At 33.1% G+C, this 21237-nt stretch overlaps 1 protein-coding gene across 1 annotated transcript in view; it reads right to left on the bottom strand.

Moving 5' to 3' along the window:
* ADAM2 (ADAM metallopeptidase domain 2) overlaps positions 1 to 21237 on the bottom strand; it is a 151009-nt gene that overhangs the window by 102131 nt on the left and 27641 nt on the right. The window contains exons 4-7 of the mRNA XM_070499715.1: positions 15512 to 15643; positions 9268 to 9344; positions 8689 to 8857; positions 3511 to 3567 (exon numbers count right to left, since the gene is read on the bottom strand). Coding sequence (XP_070355816.1) covers positions 3511 to 3567; positions 8689 to 8857; positions 9268 to 9344; positions 15512 to 15643 — 435 coding nt within the window. The remainder of the gene's footprint in view (positions 1 to 3510; positions 3568 to 8688; positions 8858 to 9267; positions 9345 to 15511; positions 15644 to 21237) is intronic.

Raw genomic sequence — 21237 nt, forward strand, 5'->3', positions numbered from 1 at the left:
CGTTTATGGACAGCTAATATTTGACAAGGGAGCCAAGAGCATACGATGGAGAAAGGAGAGTCTGTTCAATAAATGGTGTTGGGAAAATTGACAGCAATGTGCAAAAGAATGAGAGTAGACCATTCCCTTACACCATGCACAAAAATCAACTCATAATAGATTAAGCACAATGTAAGACCCAACACCATGAGACTTCTAGAAGGAAACATAGGCAGTACGCTCTTTGACATCAGTTTGAGCAGCATATTTTCAATTCCCATGTCTGTCTGGGCAAGGAAAACAAAAGAAAAAATGAACAAATGGGACTACATCAAACTAAAAAGTTTCTGCACAGCAAAGGAAACCATCAACAAAACAAAAAGACAGCCTAACAATTGGGAGAAGATATTTGCAAACCATATATCAGATAAGGGCTTAATATCCAAAATATACAAAGAATTAATGCAGCTCAACAACAACAAAAAATCAACAAGCCAATTAGAAAATGGGGGAAAGATCTGAACAGAGATTTCTCCGAAGAAGATATACAGATGGCCATCAGGCATAAGAAAAGATACTCAATATCATTAGCTATCAGGGAAATGCAAATCAAAACTACAATGAAGTGTCACCTCACTTCAGTCAGAATGGCTATGATTAACAAGACAGGAAACAACAAATGTTGGAGAGGATGTGGAGAGAAGGGAACCCTTGTTCACTGCTGGTGGGAGCAAAAATTGGTGCAACCACTATGGAAAGCAGTATGGAGTATCCTCAGAAAATTAAGAACAGATCTACCATATGATCCAGCTATCCCACTGCTGGGTATTTATCCAAAGAACTTGAAAACACAAAGGCATAAAGATACTTTCACCCCTATATTCATTGCAGCATTATACACAATAGCCAAGACATGGAAGCAACCTAGGTGCCCATCAAGGGACGAATGGATAAAGAAGATGTGGTATATATACACAATGGAATACTACTCAGCCATAAGAAATGATGAAATCCTGCCATTTGTGACAACATGGATGGACTTTGAGGGTATTATGCTGAGTGAAATAAGTTAGAGGGAGAAAGTCAAATACCATATGATCTCACTCATAAGTAGAAGATGAAAACGACGACAAAAAAACACATAGCCTTGGAGATTGGATTGGTGGTTACCATAGTGGGAGGGAGGAGGGCAAAAGGGGTGATTAGGCTCACATGTGAGGGGATGGACTATAATTAGTTTTCGGGTCGTGAACATGATGTAATCTACACAGAATTCGAAATATGATGTACATCCGAAAATAAATCAATTGATTAATTTAAAAAAAGAATTATCTGACAAGAATTTAAAGTAGCTTTCATAAAAATATAACAACAAATAATTTAAAATATTATTCAAAGGGAGTGACATCAGCAAAATGGAGGGCTGGGAAAGCTCTGAACCCTTGTTCCTCTATGGAAACATCAAAAAACAACCAGAAACTGGCTGAAATAACCTTATAGAAACTCTGGGAAACAGTCAAGGGTCTACAGCAACCTAGCAAATGTTCATTGATGAAAAAGACATCTTGAAAGTGGCAGGAAATTTTGTGATATTTTTATACCCTGCTGCCCCATTCTCTGTCCAGTGTGGCATGGCTTAATCTAGAGGAGATTAAGATAAAATAATTGCAAGAGGTAGTTATTTTTTTAAATGCTAAATTTTCAATAAAAATCACAAAGTGCCTTAGTCAGTTTGGGCTGCTCTGGTAAAAAGACCATAGACTGGATGCTTAGACAACAAACATTTATTTCTTACCATTCTTGAAGCTGGGAAGTCTAAGATCAAGGCTCCAGTAGATCTAGTATCTGATGAGAACTCTCTTCCTAGTTCATAGCTGGCCTTCTTGCATTCCTTTTGCTGTGTCCTCACATGGCAGAAGGGGTCAGGGAGCTCTCTGGGGTCTCTTTTATAAGGGAACTAACCTCATTCATGAGGGTTCCACCTTCATGACCTAAGCCACTCCCAAATGTCCCACCTCCAAATACGATCACATTGCATTAGGTTTTGATATGAATTTTGAAGGGATACAAACATTCCGTCTATATCATAAGGCAAAAAATGAAACAAAAAGGCATTGCCCAAGGAACCAAATAAATTGGGAGAAATCCTCCCTGAGGAAGTGCAGACTCACTAGACAAAGTCTTTAAAACAGCTATCTAAAATATGCTCAAAGAGCTAAAGGAAAACACAGACAAAGAACTAAGGGAAATCAGGAAAATGATATATGGACCAAATGCGAATATCACCAAAGACATAGAAATTATAAAAAGAAACCAAATATAAATTCTGGAGCTGAAAAAGCAATAAGTGAATTGAAAATGTACTATAAGTGTTCAACAGCAGATTTGAAGAGGCAGATGAAAGATTCAGGAAACTTGAGGATAGGAAAATTGAAATTATTGAGTCTAAGAAACAGAAATGAGAAAAGAAGGGACTTATGGGATACCATTATACAGAACAATATATGAACTATGGGAATCCCAGAAGAAGAAGAGAGATTATTGGAAGAAACAATGGTTAAAAACTTCCCCAATTTGATGAAACACATGAATCTACAAATCCTGGAAGCTCAATAAAATCTAAGAAGGATAAACCCAAAGAGACACACTGAGACACATTATAATAAAACAAATTATAATCAAACTGTCAAAAACTAAAGGTAGAATATTTAAAGCAGCAAGAGAGAAGTAACTAATCACATAAAAGGGATGATGATAAGATTCCTAGCCAATTTCTCAGCAGAAACCTCAGAGGCCAGAAAACAGTGGGATGATATATTTCAAGTGCTGAAAGCAAAATGGTATAGGCACTTTGGCAGATAGTCTGGGAGTTTCTTACAAAATGAAAAATACTTTTATTATATGATCCAGCAATCATATTCCTTGATATTTGCCCAAAGGAGTTGAAACTTCTGTCCACACAAAAACCTGCACATGGGTGTTTACAGCAGCTTTATTCGTAATTGCCAAAACTTGGAAGCAATCAACATATCCTTCAGTAGGTGAATTGATAAACTGTGGTACATTCAGATAACGGGATATTATTCAGTGCTGAAAAGAAATGAGCTATCAAGCCATGAAAAAGCATGGAGGAAAGTTAAATGCATATTGCTATGTGAAAGAAGCCAATCTGTAATGGCTACATACTGTGCCTTTCAACTACATAACATTCTGAAAGAAGCAAAACTATGGAGACAGTAAAAAAAATCAGTGGTTGCCAGGTGCTAGGTGGATGGGAAGGATGGATAAAAATTACTAAGAAACTATCCTAAATGTACGAATTGTTTTAATTTACATTATTTATATAAAATTAAGAATAAATATAGAGTTGATTTCCAACTTACTGTTGATATTAGTAATTTAAAATACATTAAAGCAGAGATATAGCAAAAATTATCATTTATTGTCTTGTTATAACTTTATCACAATTTTTTATAACTCCTCATTGCTAATATAAATTTACATAAGGCAAATAAATCAGAATATACTTACCAAAGTTTTTTCAACTACAACATGCATTTCTATATATCGAGGGAAGTCTGCAAGTGGCTGAAAAAAATACACAAACTTTGCATCAAAATTGAAGGATTACTTAAATATCTTAATGTATATCACTACTTCATGAATTCAATGTTGAAAAATCTGGTTTTATATATAAAAATAGAACCAGAGAATATAAGCAAAACTAAGTATCACAGAATCATTTTCAGAATATTGCCTTTGTCACATCTTTTGTACCTGATCAACCATTTAATTTACTCAGAAAACGACTTTCCTCTATGTTCCATTCTGGATATTCTCATTGGTACTGGGCTGCTCATATTAGTCTCTTCTCTGAAGAAACTTTTTGACTCTCCATTACAAAATGTGTATATTTCTATGAGCTTAATGATGCTATTATACATACACATACTGTGGTATGGTTTTATCTATGACCCTGAGAGAGTAAGGACACAAGTCTGTGTTTACAAGGATGGGGTTTCATCTGAAGGATAAAGTTAATCCTTGCATAAATCACTTCAGAAAAAAATGAGCAACAGAGATTCAAAATGACTTTCTTAAACTGGATCATGGACGTCTCAAGAAGCAGCTTCTAGGTATGATGTCATCCACTTAGAGCATAGTGGTTAAGTTAGGCACAAATGTGAGGCTTAATGGGGTTTGAACTCCGGTTTATCATTTACGTGACTTAAGACTCTGAAAAACAAGGGGATAAAGTAGTAATTGTTGTAACTACTTTTAATAAAATATTGCTTATGTTCATCATTATTTTTACATGAAGGTAACTTAGGAGGAATGCATTGGGGGAAACTTGTAAGACAGGCTTTGCAAGCACTTTAAGGCTATAGTGTAGTTAACTCAAAATATTTTGTTACTAAAATAGCATACTATCTACAAGCATTGGACAAATAGCTAGAAGCAGAAAAGGAGGACCAAATTTTAGAAATTGAGGAAACGTTTATTATGCTTATTTTAAGTCTGCATTTTCCTGTTTTAAATTGATATTTAATCCCTTGAAAGTTCAAAAGTGTCACATTTTAGTTAAACTGTTTTCCTTAACATATGAAAGGAGCACTAATGAAGAAACAACAAATCTTGGATTTAGCAGAGATCAAAAAAGTGATGGTTATAGCCATTTAAAAGAAAAGATGAGAAAGGTCAGTAAGACAAATTTAGGGCTGATTGGTCACCCATTTTTCCCTCACTTTGAAATCCTTTCTTCACCCAAACCCTGGAAATTTGGGGATTCGTCTCAAAAAATGCAGATGAAATCCTGTTATGGTCTAACTGGTTCCTTATCATTTCCATCCAAAATTAAGCACCAAATGTTTCATGATAATTTTCATACTTTTTATTAAAGGAAATTACAACCAAACAAGGAAATGGCACTACTTATCTAGAGGATACAAATAAACATTTAAGTTAATTGAGAGAAACAATATATTAATGGGTTGAGGAATTCAAAACTGTTTATTTGTTTTAACCAACATGTTAGTTACCTAACATTTCCTGAAGTAATTTTTGTTCATTCTCATTTTTGAGATTGGGATTGGTGATATTTAGTTAATAATAATTTATTCATTTACCAAACAATACGGTTTTATGAAGAAAAGATGCATAGTCCATTTTAGCCAAATAAATAAAACCTTATGATGTGTGCATACAAGAATGCCAGGAAATGTGGATGTTGGAAAGGTGTTCAAGTGTTAGGTTTAAAAAGATCTCAAGGGGCTGGCCCCGTGGCTGAGTGGTTAAGTTCGTGCGCTCCGCTGCAGGCGGCCCAGTGTTTCGTTGGTTCGAATCCTGGGCACGGACATGGCACTGCTCATCAGACCACGCTGAGGCAGCGTCCCACATGCCACAACTAGAAGGACCCACAACAAAGAATATACAACGCTGTACTGGGGGGGCTTTGGGGAGAAAAAGGGAAAAAATAAAAAATCTTTAAAAAAAAATAAAATAAAATAAAAAGATCTCAAAAGCCATTTTATTTAGTAAGATAAAGTAGCCATAGGAGGAGATGAATTGCTTAACTATGTGTTTTATAAAGATGACTCTGATTACGAGAAAGTTTACTTTGGTTAAATAAACACTAAAGAATTGGATCTAGATGAGAAGACAGAGAACACTACTGGATGATCCAATTGCAATATAAATAAAGAGTTAAATGTAAAGGATGTCAAAGGCCATTGGTAAGAATATTCGGGGAGAAGGGACATGAAGATGATAGATTAGACAGATAGATGATAGACAAATAGATAGCTACATAGATAGATTATGTGCGTGTTTGTGTATTTTGTTTAACTTGGGCAACCGTTATGTCCAATATGGGATCAATAACTCAGGAAAAATTTAGGAATGAGAATGAGAGATGTGTAAATCACAGTAGATAAAGCCATGGAAAATACAAAAGACAAACAAAACACTGAGATATAATATAGGAAATATCAATATCTAGAATGTGAATGTATAAGGAAAAGTCAGAAAAAGTGAGACAGAATGAAAAACAGGAGAGCTTTATCAGAAAGTAAAGTGAGTCAAAAAATTCCAAGGAAGGTTTTGGGGCCAGCCCAGTGGCACAGTGGTTAAGTTCACATGTTCCGCCTCAGCAGCCCAGGGTTTGCAGGTTCAGATCCCAGGTGTGTACCTATGCACCACTTGTCAAGCCATGCTGCGGCAGGTGTCCTACATGTATAGGAGAGGAAGATGGGCATGGATGTTAACTCAGGGCCAGTCTTCCTCACAGGAAAAAGAGGAAGATTTGTGGTGGATGTTAGCTCAAGGCTAATCTACCTCAAAAAAAAAAAAAAAAAGAAAGAAAGAAAAATTCCAGGGAGATTTTATTTTATTTCACCATTAACATTATACTTAACAGTGATGGACTGAATCCTTTACTCCTAAGATTAGCACAAGACTAGATCTTTTTCAGTTATTCAACATTATACTGGAGGTGCTAACTAGAGCAATTAGGCAATAAAAAATAAATGAAAACTATCAATTGAAAAGAACCTAAACTATCTTTATTTAAGATGACGTGATCTCATACAAAGAAAAATCACAGCATCCAATAAAAACCTAAGAAACATTTTCAACAAGTTAGTAGAATATAAAATTAGTATACAAAAATAATATCCAAATACTAATAATGAGAAATCCAAATTTGAAATAAAAATTATATGTGCAATAGCATTTAAATAATAAAATTTGTAAAAATAAATTTAACAAAAGAAGTTGTGTTGATGAATTAAAGACTGAACTACGCAAAACATTGCAGAAAGAAATTAAAGAAACCTAAAAACAAAAAGCTATTCAATGTTCATGGATAGGAAGAGTTAATATTATTAAATGGTAATATTCCCCAGATTAATGTACTGAATCAACACAATTCCAGCTGACTTTTTAAGAGAATTGAGAATAAATGAATTTTAAAATTCATTTGGAAATGCATAGTACCAAAATAGCCAAAACAATCTTGAAAAAGAACATTATTGAGGAATGTACACTTACTAATTCCAAAACTTACATCAAAGGTATGGTAGTGGGGCTGGCCCAGTGGCCAAGCAGTTAAGTTTGCGCTCTGCTTAGGTCGCCCAGGGTTTCGCTGGTTCGGATCCTGGGCACGGACATAGCACCACTCATCAAGCCACCCTGAGGCGGCATCCCACATGCCACAGCTAGAAGGACCCACAACTAAAAATATGTAACTATGTACCTGGGGGGTCTTGGGGAAAAAAAGGAAAAATAAAATCTTTGAAAAAAAAAAGGTATAGTAGTAAAAAAAAAAAAAAGTGTGATTCTGGCATAAGAAGCGACATAAAAATCAATGAAATATAATTGGAAGTGCAGAAATAATCCCTAACTTTTTTGGTCAAATGACCTTTCAAAAAAAAGGCCATGAAAATTCAGTGGAACAAAGAATAGACTTTTCAACAAAGTCTGTTGGGAAAATAGATATCCAAGTAAAAATGATTAATTTAGAACCCTACCTCACTCCATACAAAAATTAACTTAAATTGGATCTTATATTAAAATGAAAGAGATTAAACAAAAAAACTCTTAAAAGAAATATAGGAATAAATTTTGTAACCCTGGTGTGATGGTTAATCGTATCTGTCACTTGACTGGGCCACAATACCAAGATTTTTGGTCAAATATTATTCTGGGTGTTTCTGTGATGGTGATTTTTGGATAACATAAACATTTAGGTTGGTGGACATTGAGTAAAGCAGATTACACTTAATATTATGGAGGGATCTCATCTAATCAGTTGCAGGCCTTATTAAAACAAAGACTACCTCCTAAACAATAAGGAATTCTCCCACCAGACTACCTTTGGACTTGAATGCAACTCTTCCCTAGGTCTCCAGACTGCCAATCTACCCTTAGGATTTTCTCTCTCTCTCCACATTTGTGTGTGTGTGAACAGATATATAAATACATACAACACACACATATTATATACACATATATCTTGTTGGTTCTGTTTCTCTGGAAAAATATCTGCCCTGAAAGAGACTCTTAACTACTGTAACTGCAAAACTGAGATTGCTGAAAAACAAACCCAAAGTCTCATTCTGTGAGTGGAAGAATTACCAACCTCACAGAGTGTCTACTGTTAAATTCAGGGCATTAATGAGGAAGGAATGAGATCCCAAAAATTGGAATGAAGATATTTGGGAAGACTGATGAAGCTAGGGTCATTGAACCCCTAAGTTTTGATGAGTTGTCTTTGCCAGTAGCAGCAGCCTCTCCATCCTGGTATAAGGAGATTAACCCTACATTTCTTGAGGAAAATGTAATGGCCTCCTCTGAGGAAGTTGCCTTAAAAGACACTGGTGATTCTCCTCACGACCCTAAATATATCTTCAATATTTATGTGAATGGCCTTTGTGATTACTATATCAAAATTTTGGCATGATGTATATGGAGAAAGAAGTGCATCTGCAAACAATAAGGTCTAGATCACTGGAAAAAAATGCCACTAACAGTGGAAAATGCCAATTCGGAATTGTAGAAAACTGAATGACTAGTTTTAAGGCTTGCAATGTAAGTTATGAAGTTTCTGGTGCATTTATCTATCTATAATATACATTAATGTAAATAGTTTGTTTATCAAAAAATATATTGCTGCATAGTAATAACATATAGTTTACTCAATTAATCACCTACCTCTATACTTTGTATTTTATAGGTCACTTCTCTTGACTCAATACTGTCCTCGGTATACAAAGAAACACGTGCATTCTTATGTTTTACTGGGTAAATCACATGTTCAAAGCCAATTGAAGGCTCCAAGGGCTCAATTCCATAACTTACATTTTCAAACTGTAGTAAACCCCTACGAATGCCAAAAAATAAGTGAATAAATAAAATAATGCATGTTTAAGTCAACAAAATGCTACTTAATCAGTTTTTTTAATAGTATGCAAACTATTTTCAGTCTTAGTCTTAGGTGGTAAAGTAGGAAAAAGTTACTGATTATGCACAAACTTACTGAGTGGCACAGAATAGTAATGGTATTGGTATTCACTTAGCTATTAATATTTCATAGTATCCAAATCTATCAAAAATCCTCATTCAGGATAAGGGTAAGAGACATTACAAGAATTTCCATATGCTTTTCCAATGATAGTTTCCCATAATAAGTCATACCTTGTACTTTAGGACCCCTGAATATACTTTCAAAAATTTAAAAATTATTTCTAAAAAAATATCTTATTTTGTAATGATAAAATTATATATCACAACCTGAGTCCAGTACATGTGCTAACAATCACCATAGAATTTGGATAACCTTCAATATGCCCTTGGTAGTAGCAAAAATTCTGAAAAATAAACATAAAATACACACCTCTATTAGAATAATTCATGTTAAAGGTACAGTTTTCAAATATTTAAACAATATGTTTATTTGTGTGTATGTGTCAAACATTCTTTGTTTTCAAAATAGATTTATAAGATTATTAGGTGAGCATTTGGTTCAATTATCCAAACTTTTCCCCACAGATTCAAAAAGAATAGGTACACATCCATATTTTTCTCCTGTTACAAATTAAACATAACATTCTCAGTCATTAGGACCAAGGTAAAAATCATCAAAAACTTATTTTTTCATACTTTCCTGACAATTTTTCAAGGTAGAGATAAAAAAAAAAAAAGAATCCAAAAGAGAATTTTTTTTTTAAATTACTTGAGTGTAATGGCAGAGTAGCTCGCCTTGAAGTAACTCTCTCATTGATAAGAAGTATAAACTCTGGAAAAATAATTTTTAAACTCCAACTACAAAGGCAGGCAGGAAAAGGTGCAAGAAGAGAATCAACACCAGAAAAAAGAAAACTGCATTTATTGAGATTTGCATTCACACTGGTTTTCATCTGAGGGCACTCTCAGAGGCATGGCAGCACAAGGTAGCTAATATTTCAAAAATAAAAAATAAAAAAGCAGATATAAATAAAACTATATCGATAATAGCATTAAATGTGATTGGGTTCAACACAATCCAGTAAAAGGCAGACATTGTCAGACAAAGTAAAAAACAAGACACAACTATAAACTGTCAATAAGTATCATGCTTTGAATTCAAAGACACAAATAGACTAAAAGCAAAAGGATGAACAAAGATGTATCTTGCAAATAGCAACCAGAGGCAAATTGGAATGACTATACTAATAATAGACAAAAGAGATTTCAAAAAAAAAATCATTACTAGAAATAAAAAGCAGTGTTCTATAATAATAAAAGGTTCGACTGATCTGGAAGATATAACAATTGTAAACATAGATGCACCAAATGAGAGCATCAAAATGTACGTACCAAAAATAGGTAGAAGTGAAGGGAGAGAGAGACAATTCAACATCATAATTGAAGAATTTTTTCCTCTCTTTCTTACTTTCAATAATGGGTAGAACAACTAGGCAGCAAGGAAATACAAGACTTGAAAACACCATAAACCAACTAAACCTAGCAGACAGATATCTATAAAACATTCCACCAAATAACAACACAATAAACATTCTTCCTATGTGCACATGGAACATTTTCCAGGATAGACCACAGGCTAAGCCATAAAAAAGCTTCAATTCATTTAAAAGTATAGAAATAATAAAACATGTTTTGTGATAATAATGTGTAAAATTAGAAATAACAGAAAAATTTAGAGAAACTCACAAATATGTGGAAATTAAACATCACATCCCTAAATAACTTGTGGGTCAAAGAAGAAATAAAATGCAAAACCAGAAAATATGATAAATTAAAATGAAGCCATACCACACTAAAACTAATGGGATGCAGCTAAAGTGGTACTTAGAGATAAATTTTATATGTATAAATTCATATATTAAGAAAGAAAAAAGATCTCAAATAAATATCCTAACCATCCACTGGAAAAAAACAAACTAAACCTAAGTCAAGCAGAAGAAAGGAAATAATAAAGATTAGAGTGAAATAAAATAAATAATAGATAAAGAATAGAATAAATCAACGAAACCAAAAACTGGCTCTTTGAAATGATAAACAAAACTGACAAACTTTTAGCTAGATTGAATAAGAAAAAAAGAGAAGACTCACATTACTAAAATTGGAAATTAAAGTAGGATATTACTACCAACCTTACAGAAATAAAAATGAGTATGAGAGAATACTCAGAATAATTGTATGACAACACATTAGATAATGTAGATAAATGGACAAATTCCTAAAAAATATACAAACTGCGTTCCTTATCAATAGCACTTCTTCCCCTACCAGCACTCATGGACTCATAGAATGCCTTGTTTACTGTCGTGGCAGTCTGCACAGCATTGTGTCTGATACAGAAACTTATTTCCCAGCAAATGAAGTGCAGCAATGGGTTTATGTACCTGAAATTAACGTCTTACCATATACTCTAACATCATCTGGAAGCACTTGGCCTAATTGAAAGATAGACTAGGTTACTGAAAATGCATTTATCACGCCAGTTGGGAGACATTAGTCTGAAAGGCTGGTCTTATGTTTGAATCAGAGACCATTACATGGCATGGTTTCCTGACAGCAATTAGGGTGTCAACAATTTCCTGACAGAAATAAGAGTGTCTCCTCTCACCATTATACCTAATAACTCTTGTAGAATTTTCGCTTTACATACCAGTAACCTTTAGCTCCTAGTGCCCATTGGGGAATTCATCCACCAGGGGACATAATAACAGTTTCACTAATTTGGAAGATGAAACTTCCAGCTGGATATTTTGAGCTCCTTATGCCACTGAACAAACAGGCTAATCTAGTGGCTAGAGTGACTAACTCTGAATATCAAAGGGAAAGCGTTTGCTTTTACCAATGGAGACAAGAAAGGCTACGTTTTGGAACCCAGTTGATTATGACAGCAACCAAAACAAAGTATAATTAAGGATGTAGACTCTTTCGGAATAAAGATTTGCACCATTCTGCTAGGTAAATATCTTTAACAAGCTGAGGTTCCTGCTGAAAGCAACTGAAATGGGGAATAGGTGCCGGGAAAAAGAAGCCATAAATAGCAATCATGGTTTATTACAGAAATGAAACTACAGTAGCTTTGCATATTTTCTCTTTGCTTGTTAAATGTGTATGTATCTGTTTACATGTATATGCTGGCCATTTTCTTCTTCTTTACCTTCCTCTTCTTATTACTTTACATACAAGTTGTTGGAGGACAACTTTACAATTCATTCTCTAGTTAACATAGTATTCAGTAGGACTGTGACTGAATTTGAGGAGAAATTAATATAACTAGCAAGAAAGACAATGACTCTTCTGATTGTGTGCCTTCTCATTTTGGAGGAAGGGTGAAAATTTCTTCACTTATAAAAAAGACAGCTGAGGGGCTGGCCTGGTGGTGAAGTAGTTGAGTTTGCATGTTCTGCTTTGGTGACCCAGGGTTCGTGGGTTTGGATCCCTGGTGCAGACCTACACACTGCTCATCAAGCCATGCTGTGGTGGTGTCCCACATACAAAGTGGAGGAAGATCGGCACAGATGTTAGCTCAGGGTCAATCTTCCTCTCCAAAAAAAAAGATAGTTGAATCTTGTTAAATAGAAATGTAGGAGGGTTTTGTTGTTTTACAGAGTTCAAATGTGTATAAAAGAGTGCATATGGAAGCTGAGTAGTCAATTATTTATGTATTGCCACTCAGCTTCAAATTGACCTTTTGCCTGCTTTATGTAAATGAATCTGGGCCCCTCAATTATTTCTTTCTTTGTCAGATGGCACTGAAACTTTACCAGTAAAGGTTGCTGGAGAGCATGAGAATAGAGCTTTGCATTCTGGTTCCAGTATGCAAACTGGGTAGGCTCCTACAGAGTGAACAGATTATAGCAACACCAGGATCCCTCAGTGCTTAGAGATTCTCCAGTACCCAGATTCTTCAGTGTGGTGGCCACTATCACTCATCAGCCAGTATTTCCTTCCATCATCCAGGCCCCTCTCCTTTCATAGCAGAGTGGCTTTGGTGAAATAATTCCTTGTGAACAGATTTCCTGGCTACTGCAAAGGGCAGATTTCCAGAAAGTTCTAAAGAAAAATTTTACAGTAAGATCTGTTGGTACAGCACCACAGTGATTTCCTGCTATTCAGAGACCCATGGTTGTGCCCCTTTTAACAAGATTTAGATCTCAACTCTAGGGTGAGGAGATTGTCTTCCTTAGCCCAGGCCTAGGGTTTCCAGCTGCTTCTTGTATCTGGTATTCCTATGTTCTTTAGAGTTTTTTTTCACTTCTTATTTTTCACTCTAACCTCTGTTATTGTTAATAACTCTTTATATTAAACTTTCCCTGTTTAAATTACTGTGCGGTTTCTTTATGTTAACTAGACAGACTAAAACAGTGTCTCATTTCTTTTTACATATTTCATTGACATATCATCATAATGGACTATTTTGTATTTTTTTGATTGTGGGTCCACATAGGACTTTATGAATCATACTTTATGTGATTAAGGTAAAATACCTCTACCTTTCCAGCAAGTTTTGTCCACTTTCTTCCAAACATTGTTTGCATTACCCAGATTGATAACATTTCTAACTCTTTGGAACAATAACTGTTATATCGACCTTAAAAATACAGTGATTGCAAAAGTTGGAAATCAATAAACAAATCATTTTTAGGTCAACATAGGATAAAATTTTCATGGAGGAATCAAAAGGCTTATTATTATTATTACACAATTTCCTTCTGTAGTTTTTTAATTTTTAGCCTTGCCATTCTTTTGCACTGTTTTCCTTTATAATGTCTTGTTCAATATTCTATCTGCATTCAAAAAGAATGTGTACACTCTTGTTATTGTGTATCATCTCTTATAAAAGTTGATTAGGTCGACTTGATTGATAGATCTGCTTAAGTCACCAACATACTTGCTGAGTTCCTTTCTACTTCATTCATCAATCATTGAGAGAGGAATGTTTAAATCTTCAATTATAGCAATATTTTATCTATTTCGTCTTTAATTTCTGCCTCCTGTAATTTGAGGTCCATTTTTATGTGCATATACATTTTGGATTGTTATGCCATCCTGGCAATTTTAGCTTTTAATCATGATGAATATCTCTCTGCTTGTCCTGGAGAGATCATAAAGTCTACGACAATGATGAATGGCCTACACTTGTAAGCTCTACATACAGGGAATAAATTCTTTCTGTGTTTAACTGGCTGATTTATTCTTTTGTAGATAAGTCTGTATTTACCAAGATAATATGACTTTTAGGGATGAAAATCATCTGTAGAATTCATGAAAATCAAATTTACCTGGTTTTGACCTTATTTAATAAGCTTTCCTGATTTTTCCTACACTGGAGATAGGCATGCAGCTTTGGAGAGCATAATTTATCTATATGGCACATATATTCATTACATTTGATGCCAACATTCAGCAACTTACTACATTTAGGTTATTAATAAAGCATTCTCTGGTTTGTCCTTTTAACTTTACATTTATCTCTCAGGGTTGCCTGCTGGAAGGTAGGAAGCAGAGTTACACGTTAGGTATGGCAGAATTATACGAAATTCAAGTGTGGGACATTGTAGCCCTGTATATCTGTCTGTCTCTGATTCTAACTCTGTCTCTCTCTCTCTTTCTCTCTCTCTCGCACACACATACTCACACACCTACATATGCAACACATTCATAGATATATATATATATCTGTGTATATCTCTTTCTCTCACACACACATATATTACATATACGTACATATGTATATATCACAACACTGTTTGACACGAAGGATTATTTATATATATGTATAGACTACTCCATAGATGACTAACATATATTTGCCTACTTTGTTGGGTAAAATTTAAAGCAACTCACAATATGTATTATTTCTTTTAAAAATTTAGTCTCCATAAAAATGCTTTAATTTTAACATACTGGTTGATTCACTACATAGAAATCAGAAACGCAAATAGAAAAAAACAACAGGAATTGGTAGGGCAGGGCAAAGGTAAAAAGAAAAATAGCATTTCAGGTATGGGTAATTCCTGCAATTCTATGCATACTTCTCTATTATTTTTATAAAAAAATTACAGACATTATTAAATGAAGCTCCGAGTGTTCCAAATATATGAAAATTTAATATGTTCCTAAATGTGCATGAAATTCCATGTGCATTTGTTTGATCCCCGAAAATAAGACAAGTCTTGGATTCTTTTTTTTCTTCCTAGATTTAGCTTTCTTGATTCAAATCATATTTTTTCATTTTAAGTATTTCACGACATACTCAACCCTGTCGCCACAAGTACATAAGCACATACGTGTACCTCAGCATGAAAAAGTAAATTAAAAAATCACAGTCATTGGGTTTGGTTAATCATCTGTGTACCAGGCATAACTCAAGACACATCATCAAAACAAAATAGTTAAATTCATGCCAAAACAAAATATAACCCCATCCCTCTGTACTCTAGCAACATGTGGATCCTAAATAAAGGGATTACAGAAACTCACATAACAAAGGTAAAACAGACAATAAAAATCATACCTGAATTTGTTCTTCAAGAGGTTTCATACTTCCTGTACGATCATAACCATAAACTCTAAAATTATTAGGTAAAAAAGATCTGTAAAATAAAGATAAAACGTGTATAATGGAAAACTTATTTCCTAAGCTTTTCTTTTGAGAAGATATTCATTTTATTATATTTTTCATAAATAGGTAGGTAGAGAGATAGAGAAACACAGAGATAAATTCTCTGAATATATGGATTTTGTTCTAATTTTACTCTAAAATCCTAGTCTTCAGAACTCTCCTCATTCACTTTACTGTCACACTGTCCATCTGGCTGTTTTTTAAACACAAGAGGCAAGCTTTTGCCTCAGGATATTTGCACCTTCCTGGGATGTTCTTCAGCAAGATTCACTGTCTCACCTACTTCAAGTCTTTGCTTATATATCAACTTCTCAGTGAGGTTATCTTGACAAGTTTGTTAAAAAAAATATGCCACTTTCCCAGTTATCAACACATAGGATTGCCAAGCAGTAATTCTTACTTTGGTATATGTTTTTGCTTAAGCATTTAACACCTTCTAACATTCTTCCTAATCCATTTATTATATCATTATTAGCTGCATCAGATCACAATATAAACTCAGAGATTTGTATCCATTTTGTTTACTAATCCATCTCAAGCACTTAGCAGAATATTTTGAAAATAACAAATGGTCAATAAATATTGAACTAATAGAACATGAATTCAACAGATTAGATGGAGATCTCATATTAAAATATATTATTTGTAAATATGGCATAAATAGGCTTAAAAGGCTCTCTATAGAGAGAAAGGGTGGCTGTAGGTATCCCATTTTTGCTTTCCCAATAAGTATAATATAAAGATTTGTGATTGCAATGTCAGCCTGGATTTGTTGAAGCAAAAGGTCAATGAGACAAACCACTGACAAGCAGAGCAAAATTTTTTGTATTCTTGTTGTCACAAAAAAGAAAATTATCCACAGGAGGTAGGGATCCAGGGAACACATAAATTCTAAGTTGAAAGTCCAATAAGGAGATTTAGCTGGTGACATGCAGGCACTGTTTTTTGGTGAAGAAACAAACCAAATATCTATGTTTGGCCCAAGGAGAAAGCCTCTACTCAGAAGCCTAAAAATAAGTATAACTTTTGGTGGTCATGCAGGCCTGGGATGAAGATGCTAAACATTTGAGTGAATCAAATATATAGCTCTTCTCCTTGTAAAATCATTTGCCAAATTTTGAATTTGTGCAGAGCAACCAAGGAGCTAAACTTAAAATCTCTGAAAATAGGAGCAAATATATTTTCAAAACGGATGATACAGAATCAATAAGCTTTACGTAATTCAAGCACGATACAAGCAAAGAAAAATCACACCCAAATATTTTTCAAAAGACTCACTAAAACCAAAATAAAATCTTCAAGATATCAATAGGAAAAAGAAAAGGTGTTATCTTCAAAGAAAGAGCAATAAGACCAACAGCTACCTTGTCAATAGAAATGAAGAAAGCCAGAAGAAAATAGAATGATAATTTTAAAGACCTAAAGTTATTTTTAAAAAGTCATCCTAGAATTTATTCTCATAAAAAAGTTTTTAAGAATAAGGCTGAGTAAATATTTAACAATGAACACGAGCAAATATAATTAAAAATAAGCAGACCTACAATAGAAATTTAAAGAACTTCTGAGACACATAGAAATTAACTGCAGATGAAAATAGAAATGTAGAAAAAAATGAAGAGCAGTAAAATGGGTAAATTTATGGTGAAATATAAAGAAATAATGACTGTACAAAAATTAGTAGTAACATCTCATTAGAAATTAAAAGTATGCAGGATTATGATGTTTGAAAAAATAATGAAAAAGTAGACAAATGTAAGTGGAACTAAAAGTTTTAATGATCTAACAAAAAAGGGTAACTGGTAAAAATAATAATATATATTAGAGTCAACAACCTAGGGGTTAACATGTAAATCTAGAGAAACTCCTAAAAGAATGTTTAACAAAGAATTTGAGGGAAAAATGATGTAATATGAAATAACAGATTCATTAAAATGGAGAAAACTAAAGAAAAAAGGAATATAAAAGGTAAAAAAGAAAAGAATAATAAAACTATTTCAAAAATTATAAAATAATCAAAGGATTAAATAAGTCAAAGACATCTCAAACTGTAGAACGAGGCTGGGCCTCCAGGTCTCTGCTAAGATCATAGTAATTAACACTGAGCGCTATTGCTATAGATGAAAAGGGCTCAAGAATAAACATGTAAACTAACAGAAAAAAGACTCCAGAAAGAGATCCCTTCATAAGCAGTCATTTGATTTTTGACAAAGATGACATTACAGTTCAGTGAGGAAAAGTTTCTATTTTTTTCAATAGCATGTGCTGCATGCCTTGGATGCTAATATGAAAAATATAATTGAATGCTGACACCTATGCTCACAAAATACAAGAACGTCAATTCTGGATGAATCCTAGAGCTCAATATGAAAGTAAAAACAATAAAAAACATAAGAAGAAAATGATAGCTTGGATTGAGGATGGTAGGTAGACAAAGATTTCTTTTAAAATATGAAAAGAATAACTATAAAGTAAAAATCATAATTTGGACTGATTAAAAGAAAAAATTTCAGACTCAATAAATCCAGACTGGATAAACAATTGAAAAGGAATAACAGGAAAAGTATAGTGTGCAGATACTAAACAAAAGAAATCTAATGTAACTATATATACATCAGATGAATTAAAACGACAAAGTGTTACTAGAAAATGGTCACTTCATAATGTCAAAATTTTATTGACTAGAACGATAAACTATTTAAAAATTTTATTTTACATTTTTATAATCTCAAAATATATAATTCAAAATTTACAGAATCCAAGGAAACATCAATTTTAAAATCATTGTGGAAGATTTTCATATAGGTACATATTACCAAATAATAGAATAAATGAAAAAATCAGTTTGAATATGGAAATATTTTGTTATTATTTAAAAAGACCATTGTAGTAAGTAATTGCAGAATACATGCCATTTTATTGTACACATAGAACATTTACAAAAACTGAATATATATTATATCACAAGGTAAGTCTCAACAAATTTTAAAGGATTGAAATCAGAGAACATTCCGTGATCAAAAATTATTAAAATAATAACTAGAAAGGGGCCACATGCATTGATACTAAGAGATACAATGAAATAATTCATGGGGCAAAGAAGAAACACAATATAAACTAGAAAATATTTTCTAGTGGTAAAGTAGAGAAAATTCTACATATCAAAAGTATTTAGAGAAAAAAGTTAGAGTTAATTCTTAAACTAGAAAATAATAATGATTGATGGGTAGTCAACTTAGAATTTAAGTTATAAACAAAGATCAAAATAAACACAAAGAAATAGAAGCAAAGCAATAATACAAAAATCATACAATGCAGATGATTAACAAAACAAAAATGAGTTCATGGAAAAGGTTATTAAATTGACAAAGTTATGCTGAGATTTGTCAAAGAAAAAAGAAAAGAGAATGAAATAACTAGTATTAGAATACAAGAGGGTGAAAGACCTCAGAAAGACCAGTCTTTGAAAAAATAAGAGGATAGTGTGAACAGATATATACCATAAATTAAAGTGTTAAATTAAATGGAGGAATACCTAGAAAAATATTATGTATAAAAACAGACTCAAGAAGTAGAAAACTTGCACAATCATAAAACTTTTCGAGAAATTAAATTGATGGTCAAAAAAGTTTCTAAACAAGGGAATTCCAGGTGGAGTTATTTTTACAAGTGAGTATTACCAAACATTCAACATTTCAGAAACCAGGAAAAGATGGGGTACTCTTCAAGTCATTCTCCAGGGATAGAAAGTGAAAAGATAACCTGAGAAGAGACTATTATAAGTTGTAATTATAAGCTATAACCATAGGGTTGACTTGCAGCTGCTCTGTGACAGACCTGTGATTATCTCCTGGGATGCTTGGAACCATGGGACTGACCATTGGCCAAGATAGAAATAAAATCGACTAACTAGTGATTTATAATATTCTGTTTAGCATAAAAAAACTCCCCTAAAGGTCTGAATCAGTCTGTTTATATTGCTATTTAAAAATATAGATTAATTCTATATATTTTTTTAACTAGTTTTGTGTCTGTGACCAGTAGGATAGAAAAGACCCATCAGTTAACTCAAGCCTTGGGTTTTCTGAGAATGAAGGCCCTCTGTGCAACTATGAGAACTCCCTAATCTTGCCTTGTGCTTTCTTCTTCCTACTGTTGCATTATATCCCTTCTGAAATAAATCTGTATTGTTATGTAATAAATATTTTTGAGTCCTTTTAATTATACAACCCAGTGTAATTTCTGCACAGAACAATCATAACTGTAATTATAAATAAAACAATTCTAAATAAAATACTAATAAATTCAATTGATCAAATAATATGCAGAAAGATAATATGTCAAAACCAAGTAGGGTTCATTCATTAAATAAGGGTTAGTTTAATATTAGGAAGTTAATTATAGTAACAGATTAAAACAAAACATATGATCATCAACAGATGTAAAGGGTGTTTTATAAGTTTAACGTCCATTACTTATGGAAACACTTGGCAAACAAAGAATGGAATGACTATCTTTATGACAATCAAAATATCATGCATAATGATGAACACTGAAATATTTCTATTTGATTTAGTGAACAAGGTAATAATGTAGTCTGTCTCTACTCTATCCACTATTATACTGGTCATTTCCTGTACCCAGCAGAATAAGACTAGGAAAGTAAATAAAACTCCTACAGATTAGAAATAAAGAAACAAAACTGCTTTTATTAGATGATGAGGTGATCATAACTGTACAATATTGCCAAGACCAGATTATTAGAATTCTCCAGAGAGTTTAGTAAGTTTTAAGGATATATATATAATATGTAAGAATCAATTGTCCCACATGCAAGAAACACATTTAGAATACAAAATTTTTCAAATGTAACATTTTCAATAGCATCAGAAGTATGCAACACCTAGAAAGAAAATATAAATGAAGGTGTAAGATCTTAAAGGAGAATATCATGAAAATATACTGAGTAGTGTTAAAATCTAAATAAATGGGCAGATATACCATGCTCATCAACAGAAAAAGACCATATTGTAAAATGATCAATTTTTCCCAAAGTGCTGTGGAGATTCTAGGAAGTCACAATCAACATCCCTGGACATTTCTTTGTGGAAGAGTTGATTCTAAAATATATGAAAATGAAAAGTAATAAGAAAAGCCAGAACACTCGATGAAGAAAAAGACAGAAAGACCTGATATTTAAGCTATTAAGATTTATTATAAAGAGACAAATTGACCAAACATTTATTTAATCGAGTCCAGAAACAGATACGACAGTCATCACACAGCAGATATGTACAGAAAGGACAGAAGGTTCGACAAACTTGTTGAGACATTGAGAAGTCATGAGTAAAAATTAAATTGGTCCTTGACCTCACAGTATTCTCTAAAGTCAATTTCTGGTAGAATAAGACCTAAATACAAAAGGCAAAACCAAAATATTGTAGAAGATTGCATAAGATTTAGTCATTGGCCTTGAAGTAAGAAAGGATTTCTTATATAAGATACAACTATAATTTGTCATAAAGGAAAAATTCTCCTTACCAAAATACCATAATGTGAAAACACAAGGCACAGAATAGGATAAGATATTTGAAAAACACATCATGACTTTCACCTAAGGA

The sequence above is a fragment of the Equus asinus genome, chromosome 27, assembly GCF_041296235.1.
Source record: "Equus asinus isolate D_3611 breed Donkey chromosome 27, EquAss-T2T_v2, whole genome shotgun sequence".
In the NCBI taxonomy this organism is placed as follows: domain Eukaryota; kingdom Metazoa; phylum Chordata; class Mammalia; order Perissodactyla; family Equidae; genus Equus; species Equus asinus.